Here is an 18,710-nt window from a genome sequence, read left to right as displayed (position 1 = left end):
AATATGTTTACCTGAACGAGGGGTGACAACGAGCCAGTAAAGTTCAGGGGGTGCGTCGTGCTCATAGCGCACTGAACAATAGGTCTGACAGACAGTATTGTTTGAAATGTGTGGATTCTGCACTAGTGGAGAAGCTTTTCCACTTTTCTGCATTAACCACACCCACTCCAAAATACTCCCAAACCAGCACTCTGAGAAGAAAATGCATGAGAAAATGTTCTCGTGGAGTATATAACAGCCTGTGTGTGTGTGTATTTGCTGTACCTCTTTGGGGGTCAGAGAACTGGCCTCTTTACCAATGGTCTGCAGTGCCACATGGAGCTGGCCCTCTAGGATCAGCTGCTTGTTGTCCTCCACTACATAGGCCTGCACAGACACAATCATTAATGACAGAGGTTCCCCTGAAGATACCACACACTGGGTTTCTAGACATTTTTGTCTATTTTTTGAATGTAAGGGTTAATTTATCATATTATGAGCCTCAATGTCACTTGAAAAACCTCAACTCTGCTTATCGAGGTATGAGTATCCATAAGGTCCTAATATCGAATCGAATAAATAGGGTAATTAAAATAGAGTACAGGGGAAACCTGGCGAGAGCAGCTAAAAACTTTATTAAATAATGCCACTACTATTTATATAATCTAATATTTTCTAGATTGTTTTTCACCTTAATGTGTACCACAATGAACACATCTATGCTGTAGTGCCATGTTCTGGAAAAAGAAAGTTAAGATCTCCATCTAGTGGTTATTAACAGATCTATTTCAAATTTGATCGAAAATGTTTCAATGATTTAAGGAGGCTAATTTTCTAATTTCCCTATGGGGATTTATAAAGTAAATCTTAATCTTGAATTTGAACCCCTGTGTGTTGCCATTAACAACACATCTATTGTGGAATCTTTACCAAATGTTTGGTAAGGTGCTCGTTCTAAAGACATGTCGAAGTATTCATCTATATTCTTACTGAGATTTCGACACGCCTTCACTGTGTCCGTCTAAACTTACAAAAAAAACTTCACCTTGCAGTTTTTATTTTGATTGCCTTTGGTTAGATATAACCACTGTGTGTGTATGATCTACAACACATGCCTGTATCAAACAGAGAGTCCTCCATCATCACATGTTTTCTGACTTGTCTGGCCTCACTGAGTAGGCTATAACACTGACCTCAAGTTATTTTTGTTATTTATACCTTCCAGATGACAATTATGTTGAGGTCCAACTCATTACACTTCTTAGCAATGTTGGTGATATCTGTGCTTTGCTCCAAAGAGGATACAGAGCCCTGACTCTTGTTGATGGGTGCTGGCCTGGGTGGTACCACATCCACTTGCTGAGCCTCCAAGGTCTTACAGTAGCGGAAGAAAAAATCTCCACAGGGTGTAGAAGAACTGATGATCTGTAAAGACACACCAAAACGGTGAAGGGAAGCTACTCTTTTTCTTACACACCCCTGCACTCTCCCTGTTTTGGAGATTTGGGAATCTGACATTTTAACAGCAGTCTAACTACTGTCCCTCATAGCAACACCATCTCACCAAACCAGGCAGAGTCCAAATTTGATCGTGTGTTGTGATTTAACAACCACACATACACTGGTGCAGTTTTAACAAGCATCTGTTAGGTTCAATTATTAAACTGTGCTGATGAGTCAGTCCTTATGTTTAAATGTTTTCAAATGGCTCATGTTAAAACATTTTCAAAAGGTTACCATTTACATGCACTACCTTATTCCAGTTTACGCCTTCCCTAAGTATACAAAAAAATCTCGCTGTAAATTTAAAATCCAGAGGTACCCACAGGACTGTGACAGTAACCAAAAATGTGTTTACCCGCTCACTTCCCAGATTCAGATCTGCAAAGGTGTATTTTTCTATGGCATCTGTGGTATGTACAAAAGATAGAATCAGTTAAATTTTTCAAATTGTTATTTCAATTAATAACCACCTGTGTTTGTTCTGTATATAGTACCTGGGTAGACGTCACATCGTGTGGCCCTAAAACACAGCTTGGCTCTTTCTCTGCTGCTGAGTTTACAGTCTGTAGGGACAATAGCAAGGTTTGTTAGATGGCATGGCTTAAGCACACAACACCAGAGTTTATAATGACATTGAATAATCTATAATGACACAGAACTCCAATGACGAATATCAAGACATATGGTTTAAAGTTTCTAAACTTTAAGGTAGTTGTAAGGTAGTACATAGATGAGTCTTGGCTGAAATTAATTTATTAAAAGCAAGAAGGTCTTTCTGGTGTTTATTCTTACAGGTTCCAAACACAATGATCAGAAATGTGATAACAGTGAACTGCAGTCAGCATCCTTGCTCAATACCTAGCATTCCATTAGTTAATACACCGCAGCTAGCTGTAACAACTAGAGCTCATGCAGTTGAAATCATAACACTAGTTATGTTAAACCAGCCAGCTTAAGGCAGATCGGTTGGCCAAAATGGTTCTGTTGAAATGGTTTGTTGACAATTACAAACATAAATCCTAAGCTTAGCCTGCTAGCTGTAAAGTAACTATACTGCATTGTTCCTGCATTGTGTATTTTTATAAAATCATATATAAATTAAAAAGTACAGATGAAAGAGTAAGGCAAACACACCTTTGTCCTTGTCTGGGTTAATGTATTTGTGGAGACGCCAACACTGACTGCTGCTGGACACCTGAATGATGTGGAATTCTCGTACACCACCTTCACTCTGGGAGTCAAGAGGAGGGAGATGAAAGTTTAAGTAGTTATAAGTTGTTCAACCTGATAGTAAAAGCATAATGCTGTAAACTAAATGCATACTAGAAGTGTGTGCACTTACCATATTGATGTTTTCCACATCAATAAAAACAAGTGCTCCACCACATTCTTTGTTATCCGGACAGTGATGTAGGGGAACACTGCTGCGGCATGCCAGAACTTGTACACTTAAAGAACGACTGACACAGATAAACACTGTGTGACGTAACACCCGATGACTTCATGTAAAAGAGGAGAAATGGTAAGGAAAATGGTGACTGTCCAGACATTATAAACATGCATACAGTCGTTGAACAGCCGAAAGACAGCCTCTGCTAACACTAATTCATCTATGACAGAACTAGTGCTTTGATAAACACTCAAACAAAGAATACACTACACCTTGACATTTTAGCTGAATGCACATCATCTGGACAAGTGAGTCAGCACTGAGCCAACTCATGCCTTGGTCATTTGGAAAATTAAGAGGGTAAAATATCTAGTTGTGTCAGTGTTGCAGGGTTTAAATCCTGACACCTACCTGTATTACAGATGATGCACTTGTCAATAATCAAAATTTCTAACTAACAGAGTGTAATTAAAAAAATCCTGAGTGTTGACATAACATTTTCATTTGTTTTAACTGGCTAATGTGAAGATACTGCAGTAAGGATTGCAAAATACAGCAACTTTTTGTTGTAAAACATTGACTCATTGCTGCACACTTTCAAAACTGAAATTTGTTTTTACCTGATTTTGAGTCCTTTCTCAGTGCTCTCATAGTAAAACAAGAAGTTGATTTCATGGACTCCTTCCTTGTCTGGTCCCCTGAGCCAGAGAGGCAGCTGAATGGATGCCCCTGGTTGCAGCACGCCACCATCTATTGGGATTTCTAACACACAAGAGGGCTGGCTGAAATTCTCTGCTGCAACCAAGATCTGTGATGCTACAGCCCCTGGCTGGGGGGGTGCAGCCAAGGTGTTATAGGCTGAGCAGTTTTCAGCTGTAGTTGGGCTGAGGGGTGTCTGGGGTGTTGTGGCTTGGCTGCCAAATGTAAAGAAATCAGGGTGTGTAGATGCCACGCGGAGCCCAGACAATGCAACCCCACTGACATTGCAGAACTCAACGTAGGCTTTTCTGATCTCACCACACAGCAGAGCAGTGGGGAAATGAAGGAAGAAGACCTGAGAGACACATAAACAAACAGAAAGAATTTGCATTACTGCATTAGACTACATACTTTCAGTAGTATCAAAGAATAATTTCTAGAAAAGCATTTCCTGAAGAAAATGCAATTGCCTTGCAGCAATCAAACTAATTATAGTAGTTCAAAGAAATAACAATGCTTCATTAAGGCCTTAATTGAAGCCAGAGACCTTACTAAATGTGTAAATTGGAAGTATCAGTGTTATGATTACTGACATAATTATGGTGTGCCCGCTGGGTACACATTAAGTGAAGTTAATGTTTTTATTTATTTTATTTTTAACCAGTATACATTACCAATGACAAACATCCTTATTTCAAAGTAATCAATTGAAGGTTGAACGTCCATTTGAACCATGGCAAAACCAAAGGTTACTGCTTTACTATTATTATTGAATACCACAAAGCTTTAATCATGTTGTTGGAGTGATCACATCTTTTACCCTGAAAATGGAGTTCCAGCTCACACCTAAAAACCAGCAAACTCCTGCATCTAAGGCTGTGGAAATACAGGTTAACACAGCTTTGCTTACAGCACACAGTGGCTAACTTGAATAATCCAAACAGCCCAGCATCACCAAAATTCTCCATTCCCAACCTCCCTGGGTAGTGTTAGCACCCTGAGCTCTATCCATGTCAGCTCTTTTTACATTTTGGTTGATTGCTCTTGGAAATACAAGTTTTTGGCCTGATTTGAACACATAACTGACAAACTTACGTTAACGTTATCGATATTTTACCTGTGTCCAGTCTGTGGCGTGGGTGTGTGGAGGAGCACCCAGACACAGAATTTATACCTGAAGCAGGTTTTTGGCCTGATTAGAGTGTTCAAATCAGGCCCTCAAAATGTTACCCCACCCCTTCTCTAACATGTTACCTCCATCAGGGGCATTGGTGGTGTTATAATGGGATCCAGGCGTCGATCTGGACCATGGCGAACAAACATTTTATCCTCTTTGGTCAAGTTCAGTCGTGGTCCTTGGATCTTGAGGTCCTGTTTTCCACGGACTACCATCAAATCCGAAGTCTGCAGGCCTTTTAACAGGAAGTAATTCACGTGTGTTACTATGGCAAGCTAAACCCTTCATTTAAACAATGATCTATCTATCTATCTATCTATCTATCTATCTATCTATCTATCTATCTATCTATCTATCTATATATATATATATATATATATATATACATACACACATACATATGTACCTTCAGTACTAAGAGCCATTTCTTCAGAGGAAGCTGCTGCCAGGTTGTAGACTACACCCACTATGTTTAGCTGACCAATCCTGTGAGGCAGCAGCTTGAGTCGGGCCTGAAGTAAAAGAGACCAACTGTCAACAGCAGAACATATTGTATGAACATATGGTTCATGCTAAAATCACATGAGCCAAAGAAGGTTTAGTTACCAATTACAATTTGCTGTACATTTTGAACACTTGAAACACCATTTATATTTTTTGTGGCCAATGCAAGTGGTTTTAATTTATTGATCAAGTTGTGCACAAACTGTGATGCCGCAGAACAGAAGGTCCTCTCATTCTGCTGTCATCCCTAAAGCAAACAAAGGGTGCAAATTGTACAATAAATGTAAAAACCTCAGCAGGGAACTTACTACTTTGGTTTCCTCTGGACCCAGTAGAAATTCCTGGATGATCTCAGTTGTGATAATGTCATCTTTCTGTGCAAAGACATCATTATTATCTTAGGCACTTCAACTAAATATACAGTTAACTAAAATACAGTTTCTGATGTAACTTTTTTAGGCTGCCCACCCCCTGTGTTGGAGTATTCTCACAAGTGATGTTCTCCTCATTGGTGATTGTTGTGTCGTTTGATGAAGGTATTCCATTAGCACTGAACCTCCAGATGAGCAAAAGGTTTGACAGACCCAACGAAACCTTCAAAGGGTTCCTGAATGTTACCTCCACTATAACTGGTTCTGTGGAGACACAGAAAGAGTCACTACATGGCAAAAAAAGCATGTCAACCCTTTGGAATTATCTAGTTTTCTGCATGATTTGGTCATAATACACTGCTCAAAAAATAAAGAGAATATAACACATCCTAGATCTCATTGAATGAAATATTCCAGTTGAACATAGTGGAATACATTGAGGACAAAATACTATAAAAATGATCAATGTAAATCAAAATTATTAACCCATGGGGGTCTGGATTTGGAACCATACTCATTAAAGTGGAAAATCACATTACAGGCTGATCCAACTTGAGTGGAAGGTTTTTTCCTGTTAAAGGGGATTTTTTCCTTGCCACTGTTGCTCTTAAGGGGGTTCAGGCTCTGTGTCTCTGTAAAGCGCTTTGAGACAATTCTGATTGTAAAATGAACTATATAAATCAAATTGAATTGAATGTAGTGCTTGATTGGATTAAGGTCTGGGGAATGTTCAGGCCAGTCCATAGCATCAGTGCCTTCATCATGCAGGAACTGCTGACACACTTCAGCCGCATGAAGCCTAGCATTGTCATGCATCAGAAGGATCCCAGGGCCCACTGCACCAGCATATGGTCTCACAATGGGTCTGAGGATCTCATCCTGGTACCTGGTGGCAGTCAGGGTACCTATGGCTACCACATGGAGAGCTGTGCGGCTCTCCAAAGAAATGCCTCCCCACACCATCACTGACCCACCACCAACCCGGTCATGCTGGAGGATGTTGCAGGCAGCAGAACATTCTCCACTGTGTCTCCAGACTGTTACGTCTGTCACATGTGCTCAGTGTGAACTTGTTCTCATCTTTGAAGAGCACAGGGCGTCAATGGTGAATCTGCCAATCTTGGTGTTCTCTGTCAAATGTCACCCTGCATGGTGTTGGGCTGTAAGCACAAGCCCCACTTATGGACATCGGGCTCATACCACCCTCATGGAGTTTCTGACAGACTTAAGCAGAAACATGCATATTAGTGGTGGTGCTGCTGGAGGTCATGTTGCAGGGCTCTGGCAGTGGTCCTCCTGTTCCTCCTTGCACAAAGGAGGAGGTAGCGGTCCTGCTGCTGGGTTGTTGTCCTCCTACAGCCCCCTCCACATCTCCTGGTGTACTGGCCTGTCTCCTGGTATCTCCTCCATGCTCTGGACACCGTGCTGACAGACACAGCAAACCTTCTTGCCACAGCTCTCATTGATGTTCCATCCTGGATGAGCTGCACTACCTGAGCAGCTTGTGTGGATTGTAGACACCACCTCATGCTACCTCTAGGGGTGAGAGCACTGACACAATGCAAAAGTGATCAAACATCAGGCAGAAAGGATGAGAGCAGAGAAATGGTCTGTGGTCAGCACCTGCAGAACCTCTCCTTTATAGGGCTGTCTTGATAACTGCCTCTCATTTCCACCTGTTGTCTGTTCCATTTGCACAACAGCAGCTGAAACTGATTCACAATCAGTGTTGATCCTACCTGGACAGGCTGATTTCACAGATGTGTGACTGACTTGGAGTTACATTGTGTTCTTTAAGTTTTTGAGCAGTGTATTTTATGCCAAATTAATGAAGAATGAACTTTTAAAGAAAGAATTTCCCCCCTGGGATTAATAAAGTATCCATCCATCTATCTATAAGGGCTCATACACACTTCTTCTTGCCACTGTATGTACTGAGAAGGTGTAACATATGATTAATCAGTGGGAGGTTGGCTGATAGCTTATAATTAGTAAAACCATGGCAAACAAAATTCTATGGTACAATTAGTTTTCTGTGTCTGGTCTGGACTTCTTACCTTCCACTACAGCCAGTGGGTGACGGAGGTTGTCTGTCTGGCTATTCAAGCAGCACTGTGTGGGCTGGAAGTTTGGTGTGACACTTCCTTGGTTGGCTGAAGCCACAAGCTGCTCCTCTAGATGGCCCCACATAGCTGACAAATTTTGGTCATACTCCTGGTCCAAAGACACATGGGTGGCTGCTTGCTTTTCCCCTGCACAAAGCATAATAAAAAAGTACAATGACACACTTTTATTGAGTCTCTTGATTAGCCCAAACCTCAAAATCATCTTTGTTCACAGTGTTATTTTAATATTGAACATAAAGGTAACATAAAAGAACATGGATATCAATGGATAACACAAGAACCTGATTAAGCAGAGGGGCAGCATTTCCTATGCATGCCAATAAAATATCAATACTAATAAACTGATAAATTCAGTTCAATTTTATTTTATTTGTATAGCTCTAGGTGCTTTGCAGAAACCTTCCCGTTAATATCTTCCTAATATTCAAGTGTTTTCTACTTTTCAAAATAAAAGATCTTCATCTTTACAGATTCTTCATCGTGTTTCAGCAAGTTAAATTCACATTGCAGATTCTCCAGCAATTCAGAGCAATCATTCACATCAGTGTTTAAAGCAATGCTTCAGCTGCAGCAATCAAACTCGCATTTTCTTCAGGAAATGCTTTCGTTTTTTCTTCTTCTTTTTAGTCCTTCTCCTCCTTTGTGTTTTTTGGCAGCATTACCACCACCAGCTGGTATGCTTGTTTGTAAACTGTTGCCATCACTAGAGTTTGCTGCGTTTGTTGGCTTTAGTTGGTTGGATTAATCCTGTAGTCTGTGACCCCCTTTTAACCAGGTGAGCTATCTGGGCACTTTCTTTTCTTAAATCAATATTACACTGATCTTAGAAGATCCCTTTTGCATGTGTAATTTGTTGCGACTGCTTCCTGCAGGCTTCTTCAGAAGTCACGTGATGTTACAGGTGATGTATCATGTGACTTCTGAAGAAGCCTGCAGAAAGCAGCAGCAAGAAAGCAACATATCAAGGTAAAAACACACAACACTGGTCTGATCAAAAGAATACTCGTAGGTTATAAAAGGTGAAGACCAAATTAATCTTGTTGAAATAGATCACAAATAATTAATTAGCTTGTTACCTTGTGCAAGGCGGCGTTCATGTCCAAAGTAGATTCTTGTGGCTGAGCTATTGATGCAGGGCAGGGGCAGCTGAGGCAGGCAGACTTCATCTGACCCCATCACACTCTAAATGCATGCACACACACAGACACATACACACCTTGGTTATTCATGCACCAACTTCGAATCTAAAACGCATTTCAAAGTCCTTTGCTTATTCATACATCATTTCATCCATTATCCATACATAAACTCCTGACCAAAATCTTAGAACAGAGAAAAAAATACAAGTATTATATTGTGGATCAAAACCAGGTTGTGAGAAGAGCTTAAAAATGCAAAAAGAAGAAACAGACGCAAAGCTCAATTTTTATTTAATCAAAACTGAAAGAATCTGTTCAGTGGCTGATTAAAATTATCTGAACCCACTTTGTCCTGCAGTGCAGGGTCACGGGGGGCTGGAGCCTATCCCAGTTTTCCATGTCGAGAGGCGGGGTACACCCTGGACAGGTCACCAGTCCATCACAGGGCAACATACAGACAAACCATTCACACGCACACTTCTTTTAGTTTCAATGAAAAATTTATACATTTCCTACTGTTTTGTTGTGTGGCTCTTGTTTCTTCTTTTGCATTTTGAAGCTCTACTTACTACAACCTGGTTCCATCCACTAGAGCAAAATCTGAATACTTGTTATTTTTCCTTGGTCCTAAGAATTTGATCATGAGTGTATTAACCATACACACTTCAACCAAAAAAAGAATGGTAAACAGAAGAAAATCTTTTTAAGTTACCTTGGAAACATAGAGGTACTCTCTGAGAAAAGCACCCTGCTGTGTGGCAGTCTGTCTACTGTCATTGATCAGGATCTGTCTGAATGCTTTAACAGCATTCTCTGGCTGGCGAAGTGTGAAGGACTGGCGACCAATTGTAAAGTTGATATGATCCTCTGCCAAAGACCAGCCCCTCTCCTTATACACTTGCATGGCTTGGCAGTAACACCGCAATGCATGTCTCTTCTACATATGGAGACAGTGAGGGACAGAAGGATGATGAGGTACTTAAATAACCAACAAATTTGCTACTTCTTAATAATAGCCAGCACCTTTCTTAGAACACATAGAGCAGTTAAGTATGAGGGATTTACCTGTCCTGCTTTGCCAAAACGATGACCAGCCAGAATCATATGGAAGGCAAATTTACGCACCATAGGGTTACGCATGTTAATAAAACAATGAGCGGCCTGTTCCAGGAAAAGAGCACTGCGCAGGTCAGAGTCCTGGACAAACACAAAATTCAGACCGAAATGAACTGACTGTATTCAACAATGCCACTGCACCTATGGCAATTATACACCAGGTTTCCCCACCTCACTCGTCATCTTGATGAGAAGAGTTGCAGCATCTGAGTATTTTCCTTGACTCTTAAGTATCTCTGCACTTAGCAAAGCACAGCGCTCCCCAAGGACCATGTTCCTGTGAAGGGCAGACATTTTTTTTCAGGGAGAACTACAATCGGTGTCAATCACGTAACTGCACCAAGCTCAAGTTGCAGTTTACATCCACTGTAGTTTACTCATTTAAAGGACCCATTCCAGGTACACTAAATATCTATTTATATATGCAATAGGGCTACAGACATCCACTCACTAAAGTCCACAGTGTCTACATGCATATATGCATGTATGCATTTCTGAGTATTGGTCTATTTACCAATTGGCTAAAACTGATTCTACCAAGTAGTAGTTCTATGTGTTGTTAGTTTTTAATTTGTTTTGAATGTAAAATATAGCACAGGTCTACTTTATTTCTGTGCAATTTAATTCCAGGCAACTGAAAACAACAATGTGGCAACGTTCTGAGCCTCCACAACAACAAAACAGCATATCCCAAGAACTGATAAAAGAAAAGTAGAGGGAGTTAACATTAACCATACTTGCAGACATCTTTGTAAGTCTGTATTGCAGTGTCCATGTAGTGTGCTGGATAAGGTCTGGGGGCTCCACTCTGCAGAAAGGCTGACACTGCAGCCATTTCCTACAAAAGTGAATATGATGGAGACATGAGGAGACCAAATATTTGAATTTGCAATTAGCATGTATCTGTTTTGCTTTGATATTTAAGCTAAATTAGACTGTTCGATGCACTCTGAGCACAGTTAAAATTAGATAGCATTAGATAGCTGAATAGATGTAAAAAGCAGACCCTGGCAGCTAATAATGCTAAGACATATATAACCACATACATCTAAAAGAGCCATTCTTTTCTGTATCTTTGGTGATCGAAGGTTAATGACATGATGACTGTTGCTGCCACCAACCACACTGTACATTAATAAAGTCAATAACAACAGATTTCTTCACACACTGCTAAGATAAGTACACCATACATACATCTCCGTTTCAAAAAAAATCTAAGTTTTGCAAGCATTACAACAAATTCTTACTACAATGCAGGCATTTGGGTTGAACAATTATGGTAATTAATATGTCCTAATAAGATACGATAAGATACGCTAAGGATAAAATAAGATAATCCTTTATTAGTCCCCCACAGGGGAAATTCACAATAATAATAAGAATGTATAAAAACATGTAAACATGCTTGTGATCTCACCAGCGCCCCTGCAGCATATAACATGGCCTGGTCTGAGAGAAAGTCCTTCTTGGCAGTGTGGTAACAGCTGTAGGCCAGCTCATAGTGCTGAACCAGGAAGCACAAGTCAGCCATCTTCCTAATCTGCAGCTCAGGGGCTTCTGGGGGATATCTATTACCACAGATGACAAATGTCAAACCAGCACTGTACAGTATGGCACTAATGATGATCACATGTATATGTGGACAGTTGAAGACACATGCAGTGTAATGACGGTATATTACATGGGTGCTTACAGAATGCCAAATGTGCTCTTTGGTTCACTGATGCTCTTCTCTGGAACTTTTCCTCCACCAAACCACTTCTTGGTAGCACTGAACAGAGACCGACTCAGACCTTTCCTAGACACCAGCTGTGAACAGAGAGGTCCATGTGTGAAGATGCTGGGAGGATAGTTTCTGCCAGGCAGAATAATACTAGCCTTTTAGAGCCGAGTGTGTGACAGCTAGAACTGCTTTTATAAGTCACTCATTAAAATTATACCATGGAGATTTTTGTCAAGTGGTGACACAACAGCTTCCAAATCTACCCCAAAATGTATTCCCCTATGTCTCTCCTCTATCTTTCTAAAAAAGAAGTAATACCAAGAGAGCTTCATTTAAAAAAGTTCACTATTCAACGGATTCAGTGTTCACTTTAAAGGAATTCTAATTCAGATACTGAAGATGCAGCTGATCCTTTATTGCTGTAATGCAATATACTAGTAGCTACAGGCAAAACAACACATTTTTATAAAGTGATCACACAGTCGAATAAATGCGGCTCCTCTGAACATAGTAATAACAATGCACATGTAAGGATTGAGACTTGGGAGTGGTACCTGGTCATTGAGTTGTCTGATGTTTTTCTCTATGTGTGGCAAGAGGCCTCTGAAGGTAAATTCTTGGACAAACTGCCTGATGTTGTCATGGTCATTTAGGGTCAGACATGCCCCATGGCTGCCTGCTCCCACCGTCAGGGTGTCTGGATCTCGAGAACCTTTTTTCACGTCGGTGTTGACAGCACTGAGGGTGTGCAGGCTGCCAGAGCTGCATGCTGTGTCCAGTTGAAGGGGATGGATTTCCATGCTGCTACAAACACCATCTAGTAGGAATTTCAAATCTCACTCACATTGTAGCATTTAAAAGAAAATACAAAGTCACACAAAGATACATTTTTTGGTGTCATGTGTGAGAGGTGGTCAAGGAGGGGCTTGATAACTGTATAAAAGGAGGGGTTTCGGCTTTGTCAATTTTGCGACCGGTTGCCAACTCTGAACTTTTTGCTGCATCTTTTTTGATCTGCAATAAAGACTTTTGCCTATCACCAGCAGTCTTTTTGAACTTGATTTTTATTAGAAGAACCAAGTTATTCTGCTGCAATATTGAATGTACATTGAGTATCAGAAGACTTCTGCCCAGGTAACAGGTATTACCACTCTTCCTCAAAAGAAACCTAGAAATATGTGATTATTATAAAACTAATAAGTAATGATAAATTAAGACAAAAATAATAAAATAGAAGTCTAAATACAATGCTGTCATGTCTGACTTGGTGCTATAAAGGTAAAGCAAACACATTTTGAACTAGCTGACAAGCTGGATAACTCAAGAACATCCGGGGTGAGCAGAATCATTCATAAAATTGAAATCTCCTCAGAAACTGTTGTTACAGATCCTGGGAAAATTAATGATTGCTTTCTGAAGTTTTATTAAGATCTTTATACTTCGAAGTCCATATCACACACAAAACGCATCTCTAAATGCACTCCTACCCCTCTGTTTCCCCATCCTGCCCAAATGCAAATCAGCTGAGGGAACTTTGGGCCATCTCTTCTGGGTCTGCCGCAAACCAAACAAGTTATGGTCTGATATTTTTAAATGCTTTTCTGATGTTTATAACTACAATATACCCCCAGACCCTCACATTGCAATTTTAGATGCCTCAACACTTTTCCACACTCATTGTTATGCTGATGATACCCATTTGTATTGATCCATAAAGCCTGAAGAAACAAAGCCATTAGTCAGACTACAGGCATGTCTAAAGGATATAAAGGACTGGATGACCTCCAATGTTTTACTGTTATACTCAGACAAAACTGAGGTCACTGTTTTTGGCCCCAAACATCTCAGAACTAGATTATCTGATAACATTCTCTGGATGGCATTACTTTGGCCTCCACTACGACTGTGAGGAACCTCAGAGTTATTTTTGATCAGGGCGTTTATCGCTTGTCTCTCATATTAAACAGGTCTCTTAGACCGCCTTCTTTCACCTCCATAATATTGCTAAGATCAGGAGCATCCTCTCTCAGAGTGATGCTGAAAAACTTGTTCACGGTTTTGTTACTTCTAGACTGGACTACTGCAACTCTCTATTGTCAGGATGTCCACATTACTCCATTACCAGCCTGCAGCTGATCCAGAACACAACAAGAAGAGTTCTGACAGGAAGCAGCCAAAGGGATCTCTCCTGTTCTAGCTTCTCTTCACTGGCTGTGAGTGGACTCAAGAATACACTTCAAAATCCTTCTCCTTACTTAGAAGGCTCTACATGGACTAGCTCCACTATATCTGCAGGATATAGTTCCTAGAATTCATAAAAGTAGAATGGGAGGACAAGCCTTTATCAGGCACTGATAAAGGCTAAACCACCTCCACCTTTAAAACCAGGCTTAGTTATATAAGGTGTATAACTAGTCTAAACTATAGTGTGTAGAGAAGTTAGGTATAGATACAGTCACTTGTTGACATGGCCTCAGCCACAGGTATAACAGGTATCATATGGCCGATAAATTCCTAACTTTTAGCACAGCTATGCTGCTATACACCTACGCTGTACGCAGGGGACATAAATGATCCACTGAGCAGTTCCCTGTCTCCTCAAATCCCCCTCTCACCTCTCCTCTCTCATTAGTCTGGTCCATACTAGTGATTCATGTCATTAACTGAGTTTGTTGTCTTTCTCGTAGTTTTGTGTCTTTCTCTCTCTCTCTCTCCGCAGGTCTCTGCCTCCAGACATGCATGCAGTCCGGCCCTGATGAGTCCAATACTTATTGCCTGCAACAGTCTGTCTATCACTATATATTAACTCACTTTATATATCCACTATAATATAAACACAATAGTTTTAGCTTGACAACAACACATGGAAAACAAATAAAAACAATGACTGAGCGTGTTTGTACAAACTTGATTGGTGATGTATATATACCTAATTAACACAGCTTTCTGTCTCACACCACCAACCCCTCACCTTTGAGTAGTATTCTACAGTAATAGTACCACTCAGCAAAGACTCACATGTAAACAAATAAGAGAACATCTCTCCACAGCAGGATAGGAAGATAAAAGAACCTGATGGATTGACAGACCTTTCTCTTTCGAGTAATTGCTTTCCATGTCAGCTGTAATGGTACTATTCATGACAGGATTATTTGCAGCTGGAGTAACATCCTCGCACATATCCTGCAAAGAGAGATAAACACAAGGTACATTTAATAAAATACAGGACAGAACAATCAGACTAAAGTTGCAACGTTACCCTAATCACATCCACAGTCAAAACATAGCACTAGTTATTTAGTAGATGTCTCCAGCTAAAGCAGGGCTGACTAACCTTTAGTCTTAGTCATAGATGTGCTGGTATAGGCTGACGCTACCAGGGACCACAAATATGATCTACTAAGCCGCTTGCCTTATGACAAAAATAACATGTTTTCCCTTTTGTTTTATATTGCTCCCCTCTTTCTTCCTCTCTTATTCTGTCTATCCTAACCACATACTCTCCTTCTGAACTCCACTGGCTATCAGCAAAAGGGATCATATCTCTCCTGTTCTAGCTTCTCTTCACTGGCTCCCAGTGGGCTCAAGAATAAACTTCAAAATCCTTCTTAAGGAACAAGGTTCTACGTGGACTAGCTCCATTATATCGGCATGGTAGTACCATATGTTCCTAATAGAACACACAGATCTCAGAGTGCAGGTTTACTTGTAGTACCTAAAATTCATAAAAGTAGAACGGGAGGACGAGCCTTTAGCTATCAGGCACCGCTACCATGGAACCATTTACCAATCTGGGTAATGGAGGGAATGACATTGGTACATGACATGATGACATGATCATCCAGCTCTTCTCCCTACTGAAAGGGGAGGAGTTATACAGTCTAATTGCCCCTGGCAGAAAGGACCTCCTGTGGCGTTCTGTACTGCTCCTCGGTAGTCTCAATCTACCGCTGAATGTGCCCCTGTAGAACAGTGTGTCATGCAGAGGGTGAGACGTGTTGATAAGAATGAGGAGTTTCCTCAGTATTCTTCTCTCTGTCACCTTCACCACAGACAATTCAATTCACTTCAGTTTTATTTATATAGTGCATTTTACAATCAGAAATTGTCTCAAAGCGCTTCACAGAAACTCAGAGCGTGAGACCCAGAGGCTGAACCCCCTTAGGAGCACTGTGGCAAGGAAAAACTCCCTTTCAGAGGAAGAAACCTTGAGCAGGACCCGTCTCTTAAGTAGGAACCAGTCCTGCTGCCAGTCGGCCAGGTAGAGGAGGAGAAGGAGAGGGAGAGAGGACAGAGACGATGAAGGAGAGAGAGAGAGAGAGAGAGAAGAGCAAACATGATACAGTACAGAGCCAACATGACAAGCAAGATGAAACGGTGATTATATTATAATGGATGTCTATATATATCGTCAGTCCATAAGTAGTAATAGTAATTTGATAGTAATCAAAACAAAGATGAGTAGCAGGGGTTAATGAAGTCAATGAGCACAGGAGAGTTCAGGGGCCGGACTGCAGGTCAGTATGCAGGTCTTGAGACCTGCAAAGAGAGAGAGAGAGAGAGAGAGAGCGAGAGCAAGGCACAAAACTACGAGACACTAGCTCAACTTCCAGGACCGAGCCAGCCTTCCTAATGATGTGGTGTATTAGCTTGTTGGTCTCAGTGATGGTCTCAGTAGGGATTGTTTCTAGTGCTGCATTCACATCCTCTAGTAGATTTTCAGAGAGTACTTCACTTGTTCTTGGTTACCAGCTGCAGAGGTTCAAGGTGTCCATCTTGTCCATGATCTTCTCTCTCAGGTCAGCTGCTCTTGTGTTGAGCAGGTGGGGGCTTACTATTGGGGCTTGGTACCCAATCTCGAGTGAGGATGATGTTGCTTCCCCCCTGATCTTGTGTCCTGGCTCCCCCTTGCCATAGCATTTGTGTTGTATTTCATCAATCTCTAGTTGTGATAGCAGTTGTCGTTTGCTGATGTTGGAACACTGAGCCACTAGATGTTTTGGCTGTAGTGTAGATGGTGGGTTTCGAAGTTTCCATAGGTCCCACATCCGCTTCATGTAACCACTAATGCTGTGGTTACTCGTGTAGTAGCATTTCAACAGTTCTCTGTTGTCATCTCTCATCAAGAGTGTGTTGTTCTTGTTCCAGTAGCCCATTTCTCATTAGGTTGCCCTGGCCCCTAACACCTGACACGGACCTTGTTGATCCTGGCGACGTCCAAGCTGGTATGACTCCAGTATCACTCGACTGAAGTCGGCAATTGCCAGACTTCTGACGGACTGCTCTCATCATCTCGGCTGTTTTTAACCACGTCTCAATCGACAAAACGCTCCCTAAATTCACCCAGTATGTGACCTGTAAGACCAGAGAGGAGAGGACCCTGGACTTGCTGTATGTAAACGTGAAGGATGCATACAGCTGCACCCCCCTCACCCCTCTGGGAAGATCGGATACACCTCACCCCCTGTTATGAGCCCTTGGTTAAGAGGCTGCCTATGACCACAAGGACAGTGAGGAGATGGTCAGAAGACAGCTGTCTGGCACTGCAGGGCTGTTTTGAGACAACAGACTGGGAGGTACTCTGTGAGGACATTGATGGGCTTACAGGGTGCATCACTGACCAGCTAGCAGAGGGGTCGATGGTAGCGTGGAAAGGGCCAATGAATTAAACCTGTTCTTTAACAGATTTGACACTGCAGTCCTGGTCCCCGCTGAATTTCCTGTTTTGAAACCTGCACTGCTCCCTCCCCTCCCCCATCTTGATGCCTCCATCACCTGCAATGGCCCCCCAACTCCAAACACCTCCTCTAACGGTCCTCTTCTGTCTGTGCACTCCCCTCCTCCGCACTCTCAAGCTGGATCCATACTCCACAAGAACAGAGAACTCCCTTCCCCCTGCCGATGTTACGCCCACAAAATGACGTCATTTTTTCTCTCGGACCGCCCATTGTGCAGCGCTCTCAGACACATGGCCCGGGCAGAACTTTTTCTCTCAAGGCTGTGCGTCAACCATGCTGTGATTGGTCGGAATTTATTGTGGGTGTGATGAATGTGGAGAAGCGCAAGAGCTTCTTCAGGTGCAGAACACACAGACAGAAGGAGGAAGTACAACGACGATGGACAGTTTAGATGAGCAGCTGGCAAACAGCTCCTGGGAGGAGAAACACGGCGCACAGAGGAGAGTGTCTGTCCAAAAGGTGGCGCTAAAATTTAATCCCAGTATTGATTGATTGCAGACAGTCATCCACACGTTCACCAGACCAGACCAGAGGTCTGCTACAGTCAGCTACACTGATCTTCTGTCTATTGTCAGCTGTACGCCCTCTTCCCTGAACATTATCAGCTCGTTAGGCCAGGTAACCACGACTGTGCTCACAATTTGCAACACAATTGCATCGTCAACCTTTTGTGTGTGACGTGCGCTGCATAGGAGGGCCGTATGAGGAGTTCTGCAAACACACGTCTGGCGGAGTATGGTACCTCCGTGCCGAAACAAACTTTTTTTTTTACTCTTACCACCCGTGGAGCGAGTTCTCTGTTCTCGTGGAGTATGGAACAGCCTTCAGTCTCCACTCTTCACACCTCTCCAGGTAAGAAGACAGCTGAGCAAACTCCCCACCAGCAAGGCTGCTGGACCTGATGGTGTTAGCCCTCGGGTCCTCAAAGACTGTGCTGACCAGCTCTGTGGAGTGCTTCACCGGGTCTTCACCATGAGCCTGAGTCTCCAGAGGGTCCTTGTGCTGTGGAAGACGTCCTGCATAGTGCCGGTGCCAAAGACGCTGCGGCCCAGTGGTTCTTCGGACTACAGACCAGTGGCACTGACATCACACATCATAAAGACCCTAGAGAGACTCATTCTGGAAGAGCTCTGGCCTACTCTTAGGCCTCACCTGAACCCTCTCCAGTTCGCCTACCAGCCCCAGCTGGGAGTTGAGGATGCCATCATCTACCTGCTGAACCGTCTACACCCACCTGGACAAGCC

The 18,710-nt window shown here is 42.1% G+C and overlaps 1 protein-coding gene across 1 annotated transcript in view; it reads right to left on the bottom strand.

The window, feature by feature from the left end:
* Positions 1-18,710, bottom strand: part of trappc8 (trafficking protein particle complex subunit 8) — a 33,856-nt gene that overhangs the window by 4,418 nt on the left and 10,728 nt on the right. Inside the window, exons 6-26 of the mRNA XM_028403108.1 lie at positions 14,817-14,910; positions 12,282-12,544; positions 11,698-11,813; positions 11,422-11,572; positions 10,742-10,842; positions 10,176-10,281; positions 9,954-10,085; positions 9,601-9,825; positions 8,826-8,931; positions 7,681-7,875; positions 5,721-5,887; positions 5,561-5,626; positions 5,155-5,260; positions 4,826-4,983; positions 3,493-3,926; positions 2,825-2,981; positions 2,617-2,713; positions 1,977-2,045; positions 1,838-1,887; positions 1,198-1,404; positions 265-366 (exon numbers count right to left, since the gene is read on the bottom strand). Of these exons, the coding sequence (XP_028258909.1) occupies positions 265-366; positions 1,198-1,404; positions 1,838-1,887; positions 1,977-2,045; positions 2,617-2,713; positions 2,825-2,981; positions 3,493-3,926; positions 4,826-4,983; positions 5,155-5,260; positions 5,561-5,626; positions 5,721-5,887; positions 7,681-7,875; positions 8,826-8,931; positions 9,601-9,825; positions 9,954-10,085; positions 10,176-10,281; positions 10,742-10,842; positions 11,422-11,572; positions 11,698-11,813; positions 12,282-12,544; positions 14,817-14,910 (3,102 nt within the window). The remainder of the gene's footprint in view (positions 1-264; positions 367-1,197; positions 1,405-1,837; positions 1,888-1,976; positions 2,046-2,616; positions 2,714-2,824; positions 2,982-3,492; positions 3,927-4,825; positions 4,984-5,154; positions 5,261-5,560; positions 5,627-5,720; positions 5,888-7,680; positions 7,876-8,825; positions 8,932-9,600; positions 9,826-9,953; positions 10,086-10,175; positions 10,282-10,741; positions 10,843-11,421; positions 11,573-11,697; positions 11,814-12,281; positions 12,545-14,816; positions 14,911-18,710) is intronic.

This window comes from Parambassis ranga, chromosome 4, assembly GCF_900634625.1.
Source record: "Parambassis ranga chromosome 4, fParRan2.1, whole genome shotgun sequence".
NCBI lineage: Eukaryota > Metazoa > Chordata > Actinopteri > Ambassidae > Parambassis > Parambassis ranga.
The sequence above is the reverse complement of the archived record's forward strand: the minus strand, read 5'-3'. Positions and strand labels throughout refer to the sequence as shown.